This window comes from Oncorhynchus nerka, linkage group LG22 (assembly GCF_034236695.1).
Source record: "Oncorhynchus nerka isolate Pitt River linkage group LG22, Oner_Uvic_2.0, whole genome shotgun sequence".
Classification (NCBI taxonomy): domain Eukaryota; kingdom Metazoa; phylum Chordata; class Actinopteri; order Salmoniformes; family Salmonidae; genus Oncorhynchus; species Oncorhynchus nerka.
Genome location: NC_088417.1, coordinates 52,723,087 through 52,735,643, shown reverse-complemented (window position 1 = coordinate 52,735,643; position 12,557 = coordinate 52,723,087). Strand labels below are relative to the sequence as shown.

The following is a 12,557-nucleotide window of genomic DNA, read 5'->3' as shown; positions in this document are numbered from 1 at the left end:
CACAGGTTTTCAATGGGGTTCAGTGGAAGCAAAATGGCTCTATAACATCAAAGATCCACCACTATATTGTACTGTAGGTATGAGGTACTTTTCTGATGTTTTTCAACTCCAAACCCATCATTGGTGTTTGTGGCCAAAGAGCTCTATTTTCATGTCCTCTGACCATAGCACAGGTACCAATCCAAGTGTCAATGACATTTATCAAACTCCAGGGGGCGGTATGGTCAGATGACATGAAAATAGAGCTCTTTGGCCACAAACACCAGTGATGGGTTTGGTGTTGAAAAACAGAAGCATATGCAGGAAAGTACCTCATACGTATGGTAAAATATGGTGGTGGATCTTTTAAGGTATGGCGCTATTTGGCTTCCACTGGTCCTGGGGCCATTGTTAAGGTCAATGGCATCATTAACTGTATTACCATGGATTTCCCATGGCTATGTGAGCTACAGTACTGACTGTAGTTTATTTTAATGCGGGCATGTCCGTTTGTTTGTGTGTGTGTGTGTAGTCGGCAAGGCCATAGAGATGAACAAGCAGCGGGGCCCTCAGAAGCAGCTCTCCCAGCCCATCTTAAGCATCCCCGATCTCCCAGAATCCTTGGCCCGCGGCAGCCAATCAAGGGATCCAGGGTCGGATGTGGCAACCCACCCCTCGGCCTTCATCGCATCACCCCCACACAGTGCCCCAGCCAGCCAGGGCTCCGACCCCATGGGACGCGATTCTGACTCGGGTAGGGACCCCTTGTCTCTTCCCCATGCTTTTCCTCCTTACTCTCTCTTCCTATTTGCCTTTTCCTCTCCCAATTTCTCAAATAATGATAGAAGGTAAAGGATTATGTTATAGCGCTGTAGTGCTTTTCCAAGTGCTCCAATTGCTATATATTTGAGGGGAGGACTCGCCTCATCCAATATCAACTCTCTCCCTCTCCCTCCATGTCTTGCTTCCATCTGGCTTCCTCTCTATATTTCCATGCACCACCCCACCCTCTCTCTCCCACGCTGTTTGTTTGCCTTTGTTCTGTGGTCCACTTCCCTCCTCTCCGACAAGTTTGCTCCCTGGCCTTTTGTTGTCAGGACTTCATTACACTGGTTTAGCCTGTCTTACAGTGGCCCAGCCTTCTGGAAAATAATTGCCTTCTTTGGTTTCTTCTCGTTTATTCCTAATTGGGGGGCGGCCTTCTTGTCCGATTGTCGTCTTTGTCTGCATATGATCTGTCGAAACAACCCCTCTCTATTTGAGTTTTGAACGTCTTGCTATATGTCGTGCGGATTTTCTTTCTTGCACTGCTTTTCGACTAAAGGGGATCTCGATTTTTGAGCTTGTTCCATCACACGATAAGACAATGAACACAGCGTAAATGTGGACTAACGTGCTTCTCTTCAATGGAGATCTTGTTTGACCTTCCGAATGAAGAAACTTCTGTGAGCCTTCGCCGTATTGCCTCCTGTTGGACTTATGTGGACTTAAGTGGAGTAGAATATAACTTTATTAATTCACATGGAGAGGAACATTCACCCTGGTAGAATTGAATAGAACTTTATTAATCCACTTGTGGAGGGACATTACCCCTTTACCTTTGGATTATTTTTCTAATGTGGGGACCTCCCTCTGCGGTCATATCAAGTGTCTGAGTAGGACTGTTGATTTAGGATCAGTCTTTTCTTTTAGATCACAACGGAAATAAGATTACAGGGCCAGTTGGGACCAGATTGTAGATCAGCACTCTTACTCAGAGATTATTTTTACATACAGCCCCTGACCTCTCCTCTCCTCCTTTGTTCTCTCCTCTCCAGGTCTCACTCCCTCCTCCGCCCTGCCCAGACTGAGCTCTGACTGGCTCCACTCGGGCGACACCCAGAACAGGATGGCCCACCCAACCAGCACCCACTTTGACTTCAGCCCCTGCACCCTGGACCAATTGCAGGAGGAGGAGCGTGAGAGTGACGGGTAAGGGCGGGCACAATGTCATGGTGTCGGGTTGGATTCAAACTATTGCCGACTACGCGGTACTAACTGTTAGACCACACATGCCACATGGTCTATACACTTTTGATAGTGTCTCTCTTACTATAACACACTTCAGTGTAAAACACACAGCTAGGTATTGATTAGACTTTGGGAAATATACAACTTAAATATGGAGACGAATTCAGGCTAATGGGGCCATTGAAGTCAATTGACTCAATGAGCCTATTTCTTTAGCACTTTTTTTTACTAAACTATGAGGTAAGCGAGAACATAAATCAATGTATTTTACGACCAATGCAACAACAAAAAAGTTTACAAATTATATGATGATAATTTCTTTGCTTGCATTGGCGTTTACCCCCCTCAAAAATCATATTTTTTACATAGTGAGGTTATAGTAAGATAGGCTTATTGACTTGGTGACAGCACCTTTCCATATAATGTGCTAGTTACTTAGCCTACATGACCATTGAGAAGTACACCACGTAGAAATACTGAGGGCAGATCTGCTGTAATCAAATGTGATGGTTTCGTCAATACATAGTGAATGTCTAATCTGTTTAAGGGTTGAGAAACTCTAATCTATACCATCCTTTCATCTTGAACAGTTTATCTAATCAGAGTCAGGACTGTCTTCTGGGTCAACACAAATCTACGCTAAGTCTACAAACCAAATGGCATCCCATTGCCTATATAGTCAAAAGTAGTTCACTAAATAGGGAATATGGTGCCATTTGGGACACACACTAAATCTCATGCTGGATGAATTGCATGATCACTAAAATATTGGTCTGAAGAAGGAGCAAGCTTTCCCAGAAAAATCCTTCCAAGGCAGAATGTTTTGCTGATGTGTTGGTCCACTGCCAAGCTCATTTGTTATCATCCGACATCACCGGTCGACAGCAAAGTCTGCTGTCTCACAGTCTCATTCGGCCATTGTGCCGGGATACCCAGCCCATACCCAGCCATCGTACTCAGAGCCATATCTGTTCTACTACAGCACTCAGTGACATACTGGAGCCATTGAAATCCCTTTCTTTGTCTCTCTGATCATTCATTACCTTATTGAAACTCATTGAAATAATATGTCCTCTTATGGTGTATTGCTTGGAGATGGGGAGTTCTCCAATCTATGCCTTAGGACCTCCGGGATTTGGGCTCGGTAGAAAGTGTGTTGACTGTGATCTTCTCTCTCCAGAGTTCAAGAGGGAGGCACACCCAAACCAGCCCGGAGGTGAGTCTTTTTTTACTTTTATTTGTGTTGTTGTCTATTTCATGTGATGTTGTTTACAGACCTGGGTTCAAATAGTATTTGAAATCGTTCAAATACTTTGAGCAGTTGCGCTAGTTTGACTGTTCCATTGGTCAATTTAGCCAGGCAAGCTCAATCAAGTACGGATAAAGAATTTGAAATTATTTCAAATAGTATTTGAATCCAGGTCTGTTTATTTTATTTAGATATTTTTTTGGTCTCTGTAGTCGTATGAAGTTTTGGCATGAATGAGAACTGATTTTCCTCAGTTGTTCTGTGGCATCAGCTATTCAAAGGGTTTGCGTTTCCCACACAATTTAATGAACTGAATCAGTGGTGCTTGATTAATCATCATTAATGTGATTAAACTTGACTTATTAGTTAGTTAACGAGGCAAGTCAGTTAAGAACAAATTCTTATTTACAAGGCGGCCTACCCAGACCAAACCCTCCCCTAACGCTGGGCCAATTGTGAGCCACCCTATGGGACTCCCGATCACGGCCGGTTGTGCTACAGCCCGGGATCGAACCAGGGTCTGTAGTGACGCCTCTAGCACTGAGTTGCAGTGCCTTAGACTGCTGCGCCACTCGGGAGCCTCTTAACTCCATCGAAATCTTTGAATAGAATTGATTGAGTTACTAGTCCACCTCTCTCAACCTATTATTAAAGGCTTGACATCTGCACTTAGTAACTTGGTAACTTTCCCAATTAATCACACATTGATCTTAATCGGAGACTTGCGCTTTAATGTTGTTTAAATGGCCCCAGGGACGTGTTCATTAGGTAAAGGTAAATAAAACCAACCAGAAGAAGACTGACTGAAACAGGGAGGGACACCCTGAACTCTTATCCAATAAGAAATGCTTGTTTTCATTTTCCGTTGAAAAAATGTTGCCACTGCATGCCCTAATGAACACAATCCAGGTGTCATCATCAGCGACTTGTTGTTCTCATGTCAGGATGCAGGGTTTAGGCTGTCCAGATGTGCCGAATGAGGACGACCTGGGGAATGAGATCGAGTGCAAGCAGGACTCTCCCAACTGGCAGACTCTAGTCAGCCGAGAGGTCCTGGCGGGCCTGACGCCACAGGAGATCAAGAGACAGGAAGTCATCAACGGTGAGGCCGGTAACCATTTCTCTTCCACATAATGTACAGCTGCCTGGGGATCAATCATACAGATCGAGTAGTTTCATGCTATCAGTCTGCTGAAGATAGATTTGTTGAATATTGCAAGCCATGTTAGCTGTTAAGAGACATTGTTATTGAGATGGCAAGTATGATGTGCTGGATTAGAATTTGTTCTCTATTTTCATACATAGCTTTATATCCTAGCCGCCCCAGCCTGACCTAATTAGTTATTTGAGTTTGTGTCCATGACCAAGGCTACTGTGTCCATTCAAGTGGTGAACTTTTTCACTATGAGTATCAGTGATTGTAGATCCACTAGCTAAACAACAAACAACTAAAGTTTGTGTGATGTTTTCGAAAGAAAGTGTCCAAATTCGTCCACATATGTTGTGTAGATCCTGATACACCAGGGGATTTGCAGGCCTCAATCCCAAAAGAAAATCTTGTTTCCACCTCATTGTCTTAAGTCAGATGCAGTCACATTAGAATGATGCCATCTATTGGGAAGAAGATGGGTTCCACCTAGTTTATGACCATAAAGATACATTTAAGTGACAATGCCTTCGAAGCCGGGGTTTGGAGGATATATTGGCACGGATATTGCAAACTGTGCCAATATATCCTCTAAACACCGGCTTCGAGGGCATTATCACTGTTATACAATGGGTTACCAACATATTCAAATAATGATTGATGACCTAATGACATATTTTCATAAACTTTATTTTGATGAATTTATTCATACTATTTCATCCTTCCTCAACATATAGTCCCAAAACAAATCTAAGGTTGCTACCCAAGCCGGCTGGTCGTTTGTTCTATTGGTTCTGTATCTATGGACGCGACCCAGTCATTCGTTCTAAATGTTCCATTGCCATACTGGCTGGCAACGTTCTAATCCTTTGCTTGCTAGCTAGCCAACAACGGCTAACTTACAGTCACGCCAAACAGTGCAGAAAGAATAACAACAGTAGCTGCATTAGTTTAAGCTGTTTTCTAGTGACATTTATTTGGATACATCGATAGCAATAAGCTAATGAGGAACGATTTCGCCTGGCATAGAAAATGTGCTCTCTCGTTAGAACACTGTTGTTCAGAGGAGTTAGCCTCTGCACAACACAATAACTTCAAACTGAAGCTGGAAAGACTCCAAACTAGCTGCACTTCGTTTCGTTTGACCTTTTTTCAATTGACATTTCTTTGTATATATCCATAAAAATGATGCCAGCTCATTCATGATTTCGAATGGCTGAGACACTCTGCCTGCCTCTCTCTTGCGACCCCTACACGTTCATTGAAACAATGTTGCAAATCTCAGAGACAGACAGCAAGGTTTATAGAAATCTCTGCTGTTGAAAACTAAATGTTAGTCTAAAAGAAATGTGAGATAATGTCTAGATGCTTTTTATAGTGGAGATCAAGTTTATAACTTCCCTGTCTGGGCTGATGAGACAGTGGATTGTGCAGTCAGATGGAACAGAGGAAATAAGCATTTTAACATCACGGATTTAGGATTACGATTAGACACACCCGTTGTATAAAATACACTAGTGGCTGATGTCATAGGCCTGCATAGCTTTAGAATGTGCTGACAGCCGTCTTGTTCTGTTTCATACTTTGGGTCTGACTTTGTGCGTGTCTCCACAGAGCTGTTCTACACAGAGCGAGCCCACCTGAGGATGTTGAAGGTTCTGGATAACGTGTTCTACCAGAAACTAACCCGAGACAGCATCCTGCCTCCTGGAGACATTAAACACATCTTTACTAACCTAGAGGAGATTGTCCAGCTACATGGTACGCTGTGTGTATGTCAGTGTCGGTTAAACTCTTCTCTCAGGGCTAATCCAAACTTCCATTTTCACTTCCTAAATCATTGATATGGACCTTAGCAATCCTTGCTATCTCATCTCATGTAATCGCTTTTCTCTTCCTCCCTAGTGTCGATTACAGAACAGGTGACAGTCATTCGGAAGAAGAACGAGACGTCAGTGATAGACCTGATAGGAGACGATCTACTAGCTTGGGTAAGAAAAGACTTGCATCCTAAATGGCACTCTATTCCCTTTTATAGTGCATTACATTTGACCAGAGCCCTATGGGCCATTTGGGACAAACTTTCCGTCACTGCAGGAAAGGAGAGGGGGGAGTATTACTGTACATCCAAAAGCCATTGGGATAACATTGTTGTGTGTGTGTGTGTGCGCGCGTGTCATTTTCTGTGTACGTGTGTGTGTTTGTCTGTCCATGCCCGTGCGTGTGTTTGTCTTTGTGTCCCTCCATGCGTACGGTGTGTCCATGTCCCTCCATGCGTATGGGTGTGTCCATGTCCCTCCATGCGTATGGGTGTGTCCATGTCCCTCCGTGCATACGGTTGTGTCCATGTCCCTCCGTGCATACGGGTGTGTCCATGTCCCTCCATGCGTATGGGTGTGTCCATGTCCCTCCGTGCATACGGTTGTGTCCATGTCCCTCCGTGCATACGGTTGTGTCCATGTGCATACGGGTGTGTCCATGTCCCTCCGTGCATACGGTTGTGTCCATGTGCATACGGGTGTGTCCATGTCCCTCCGTGCATACGGTTGTGTCCATGTGCATACGGGTGTGTCCATGTCCCTCCGTGCGTATGTGTTTTTGCACATGTTACCATGTCTTTCTGTGTGTGCATGTGTAGTTCAGTGATGGCGAGGAGGAGAAGATCAAGCGGGCGGTGGGCACCTTCTGCAGTAACCAGCCCTTCGCCCTGGAACTCATCAAGACCCGGCAGAAGAAGGACCAGCGCTTCACCTCCTTTATGCAGGTACGACAATATACTTAACTATACTATATTATACTATACTAGTCATGGGTTGCATGGTGCGTCACAATTTTGTTGTGAAGGTTGTCTTGAGGACTGGACGTTCTACTCAATGCTTTCATAATTGCTGCTAATTTAGATTTTGTCTGAAGTGCATCATAGTGGCTTGGACACACTATAGATTTCTATAGGAAGCTAAACATTTGTAGAAATAAAATGACTGTTGTCATCATTGTGATTGACTTGTGATCGTCAGATTGACTTTAGATGTAGTATAACGTTAGCTAGATAGGTAAAGATTGAGGGGAAAGCACCGGATTTTAGCTAGCTAACTTTTCTATTGTGAATGACAATATTGTTTAAATTAAATTTGACGACATCCTAATATAATTTTTTGTTTCCTACTAACTATTCACCTACTTTAGCAATGTCATCGTATTTCCAAGCCACTATAGTGTAATTTAGACTAAACAATCATTAGCCCCATGGATGAGCCGTCTTAAGAATGTTCAGAACAATGACGTGAGGTGCAACCCATGAATACCAAACTATATACTATGCTTTTCTAAACTATGGTATGTTATACTATTATACTATGATGTACTATACAATACTTTATTATACTATACTAATGTAGTGCAATATACAGTATTATACTATACTGCACTACACGTTGCAATTCAATATAGAACAATACAACGTTATTGACTCCCTCAAGCGCGACTTAGAGGGCATCATCGTAACCATACAAGCTCAGTTATAGATGGGGAGATTCGAGACATGGATGAACTGAGATGACCTGGAGTGAGTGACTGTAGTATTGACTCGGGTGTGTGTCCCGTCCCGTAGGAGGCTGAGAGCAACCGTCTGTGTCGCAGACTGCAGCTGAAGGATATCATTCCAGTGGAGATGCAGAGGCTGACCAAGTATCCACTGCTGCTGGAGAGCATAGCCAAGTACACAGGTACAGTAGACAGACACCACTAGAAAACACCATGTCTGTCCACACAACTATTCAAAATTGAGACTTGGGCCTGAAAAGAATTTGGAATAAGTTGTATCTCTCTTCTTCTGAGTCCACCTGTTGGAAGATAAGTATTGCATTTCTTTATGGTTGATTGAAGAGGGGTTTATTTCCAAGCCCTATGATCTTCTAATATTTAATAACATTACTGAACTAAAGGCCTTTTTCAATGGCAGCACTGCAGATTTAGCTACTTTTACAACCAGAGATCGTAAAATCTGAAGAAGAAATTATTCTGAAGATTAGGCTATAAATGAAGCCGGCATCATCATCCCATCCCTTCACATTCTTGGTCTTGTAGAGCACTTATTTGGCCCACTCCATAAGACTGCATTGCACTTATTTGCAGGCCCAGCTCCAGGGTGACATGCCTGAGGAGGCATTTTAAATCCATGGAAGGGCACAACTACTAGTATTGCTTTAGCGCCTTAATAACACAAGGTGGGTTAGTCCTACTACTGTTCAAATATACAAAATGTATCTAAACTGTAGCCGTTCACATCAACAACCGTAGCTTTATATAATAACAAAATAAAGATACAGTATGCACCCCACTACGACATGTGCACCCGAAATGCAACCATAGCTGCATTAGGCCTACACATAATTTGCGCCTACCAACACGCACAGATCAACTCGAAAGGGTGAGCACCACTAGCTTGTCAAATATTCTTACAGGCTTCATCGCTTAAACTTCAATAATTAGAACTATAGGCTTCGTTTCTGTCGATTTTGACACACGACGCAATGAGCGTAACCAAGCCGCCACTTCTCCAGGGGCGCAATATTTTCTGTGTGGGAGAGTTTCAGTAAGGAAAACTAAATCAAACTAAATCAAACTAAGTGCATATTCTATAGTAATAGCTGATGTGAAATGTCCTACATGGCAGTAGCTCATTTGCAGTGGTGTAAAGTACTTAAGTTAAAATATTTGAAAGTACTACTTAAGTAGTTTCTTGGGGTATCTGTACTTTACTATTTATATTTTTGAAAATGTTTTACTTTTACTTCACTACATTCCTAAAGATTTTTTAAAACATTTTTCCTGACACCCAAAAGTACTTAACTGGATATAGGAAAATTGTCAATTTCACACACTTACCAAGAAAACATCCCTGGTCATCCCTACTGCCTCTGATCTGGCCGACTCACTAAACAGAGAACATCCCTGGTCATCCCTACTGCCTCTGATCTGGCCGACTCACTAAACAGAGAACATCCCTGGTCATCCCTACTGCCTCTGATCTGGCCGACTCACTAAACAGAGAACATCCCTGGTCATCCCTACTGCCTCTGATCTGGCCGACTCACTAAACAGAGAACATCCCTGGTCATCCCTACTGCCTCTGATCTGGCCGACTCACTAAACACAAATGCTTTGTTTGCAAATGATCTCTGAGCGTTGGAGTGTGCCCCTGGCTATCTGTAAATTAACAAAAACAAATAAGGTATAGTTTTACTATTGTACACAAGAAAACACGCAATGTTGAAGAAAAGCCCACGGAGACTGGTAGCCCAAGATGCGCTCATTTAAACAGCACACACCATAACCATTGATTCAGGACCATGGAAAGAAGGCTACCACCAGTCAGTGCGATGAAAGGATAACGTTGGATGCACTGCCAAAACATCTAAAACTGTGACATAAAAAATATCCGCCAAACAAATAGTAGGCGTACATGAGGGAAAATCAATTAATTCATCATTCTGGCACAGAGGCCCATAAAGGTTGTAGCTTACCATTTACACAAGTTGCAGCCTCCTCCATGTTGTGTTTAATCTCATGAAGTTTCTGATTCCATTTTCCTTCCTGGCGAAATGTACTTGTCAGGCCCCCTATCAAATGCCAGCTAGACAAGCTGGGCTTTTCGTTGATGTAACATTCTGTGTTCACTGAATACGTTCTTCAGAGCGGAGAAGGAATTTTCGCACATTGCTCTAGATTTTCGCACATTGCTCTAGATCCACCTCTACGCAGACGACACCATTCTGTATACTTCCGGCCCTTCTTTGGACACTGTGTTAACAACCCTCCAGGCAAGCTTCAATGCCATACAACTCTCCTTCCGTGGCCTCCAATTGCTCTTAAATACAAGTAAAACTAAATGCATGCTCTTCAACCGATCGAACCTACCCGCCTGTCCAACATCACTACTCTGGACGGCTCTGACTTAGAATACGTGGACAACTACAAATACTTAGGTGTCTGGTTAGAAAACTCTCCTTCCAGACCCATATCAAACATCTCCAATCCAAAAAATCTAGAATTGGCTTCCTATTTCGCAACAAAGCATCCTTCACTCATGCTGCCAAACATACCCTTGTAAAATTGACCATCCTACCAATGACTTTGGCGAATTTACAAAATAGCCTCCAATACCCTACTCAACAAATTGGATGCAGTCTATCACAGTGCTATCCGGTTTTGTCACCAAAGCCCCATTACTACCCACCATTGCGACCTGCAGCTCTCGTTGGCTGGCCTCCATGTTGGCTCCATGTCATCTACAAGACCCTGCTAGGTAAAGTCCCCCTTATCTCAGCTCGCTGGTCACCATAGCATCTCCCACCTGTAGCACACGCTCCAGCAGGTATATCTCTCTAGTCACCCCCAAAACCAATTCTTTCTTTGGCCGCCTTCCAGTTCTCTGCTGCCAATGACTGGAACGAACTACAAAAATCTCTTAAATTGGAAACACTTATCTCCCTCACTAGCTTTAAGCACCAACTGTCAGAGCATCTTACAGATTACTGCACCTGTACATAGCCCACCTATAATTTAGCCCAAACAACTACCTCTTTCCCAACTGTATTTAATTAATTTATTTATTTTGCTCCTTTGCACCCCATTATTTTTATTTCTACTTTGCACATTCTTCCATTGCAAAACTATCATTCCAGTGTTTTACTTGCTATATTGTATTTACTTTGCCACCATGGCCTTTTTTTTGCCTTTACCTCCTTCTCACTTATTTGCTCACATTGTATATAGACTTGTTTATACTGTATTATTGACTGTATGTTTGTTTTACTCCATGTGTAACTCTGTGTCGTTGTATGTGTCGAACTGCTTTGCTTTATCTTGGCCAGGTCGCAATTGTAAATGAGAACTTGTTCTCAACTTGCTTACCTGGTTAAATAAAGGTGAAATAAAAATGTCCCAAATGTTTATCCGAATCCATGTTCCAGTGACAACAGCACAGTCGGAATTGCTGACAAAGGCCCGCCCCGCCGTAACTTTGAAGAGCACTGAGTGGGGCTGTGGTTACAATTTCACTTTGCAAGAATCAATAAACTGCTTCCACTGGTTCAGTTTTGGTTAGATCCAACAGGTCGTCAGGTGCTAGTGGCTGGAGTAACGGAGGTGCAGGTGCTTGTTGTGTTGTCGCCCTCATCCTGCTGGTGCTAGGCCCTGTTTCTTCTCAATCTTGTTGGTCAGCAGGCAGCGTGGGGGATGAGTGGTATTACATTTTCTGCTAGGCCCCTCAACCTCGGTGGTTGGCCCAGCAGGCTGCTCGGTGAGCTTGGCATCGCACTCGACTGCTCTTGGCAGTACCCAGCCATTTTCGGATATCCATGCTGATTAGCCAGCTTTAATTATTCAGCTTGCCGCTACCAAAATGTAACGCTATTAGCTACTAGCTAGCTTATTATTAGCTGTAGCTGTCTGGAAAAGTTAAACACATTTGATCCCTTTCTGTGACAAAACAAAACGGTCAATTTGACCCCACCTTATGACAATCAGAATGCATTTTTGGATTTAAACAACTAAATATTACATCCATAAATACTCCCTCCCCCTTTCTCAGGTCATGAGCGCACACTGGGCATAGCCTCTGTCCTGCACTACTGGCAGGTCCGACAAAGTACATTGGCAAAACCAGTCATCCGATCCATAAGACTGATATCATCAATTTGTGGGGGGGTTTTCTGACAGAGGATGCAGTGGAGAGGGACAAGGTGAAGAGGGCCGGGGAGTGCTGCAGGAAGATCCTCAACTATGTCAACCAGACAGTGAAAGAGGCAGAGAACAAACAGGTAACTGACTATGGAGAGGAGAACCACTGGGACTAGACACATGTCCACAGCTCTGAGCTACACCAACAGTTGTCATGTTGATGGTGGATATTAAATGAATCAGTGGAAAACTGTTTGGCAAAGCAAAATTAAGCGAAGCCAGTTCAGATGGGAAACTGATAAAGGGATTCAAACAACACTTCCTACCTTAATATGGCATTCTATTTAAATTGACCAGTTGTGCACACATATCCTAGCTATGCGATTGGTTTGTCTTTTCTGCTTAATATTTCTGCTCCTGTAACTATTGCTGCCACCTGCTATGCGTTGTCTGTTTTCTGCTAGTCCACCACCACCCCAGCCTCAAATT

General features: G+C 43.3%; 1 protein-coding gene across 4 annotated transcripts in view; it reads left to right on the top strand.

Annotated features, from left to right (window-relative positions):
- Positions 1–12,557, top strand: part of LOC115104759 (rho guanine nucleotide exchange factor 12-like) — a 151,709-nt gene that overhangs the window by 119,617 nt on the left and 19,535 nt on the right. For 3 of the 4 annotated variants that reach the window (XM_065007236.1, XM_065007237.1, XM_065007235.1), the window contains 9 exons: positions 512–733; positions 1,797–1,950; positions 3,170–3,205; positions 4,183–4,340; positions 6,000–6,146; positions 6,291–6,376; positions 7,024–7,149; positions 7,996–8,110; positions 12,108–12,208. In XM_065007236.1, the coding sequence (XP_064863308.1) occupies positions 512–733; positions 1,797–1,950; positions 3,170–3,205; positions 4,183–4,340; positions 6,000–6,146; positions 6,291–6,376; positions 7,024–7,149; positions 7,996–8,110; positions 12,108–12,208 (1,145 nt within the window). The remainder of the gene's footprint in view (positions 1–511; positions 734–1,796; positions 1,951–3,169; positions 3,206–4,182; positions 4,341–5,999; positions 6,147–6,290; positions 6,377–7,023; positions 7,150–7,995; positions 8,111–12,107; positions 12,209–12,557) is intronic. The other variant, XM_065007238.1, reaches the window with a different exon arrangement.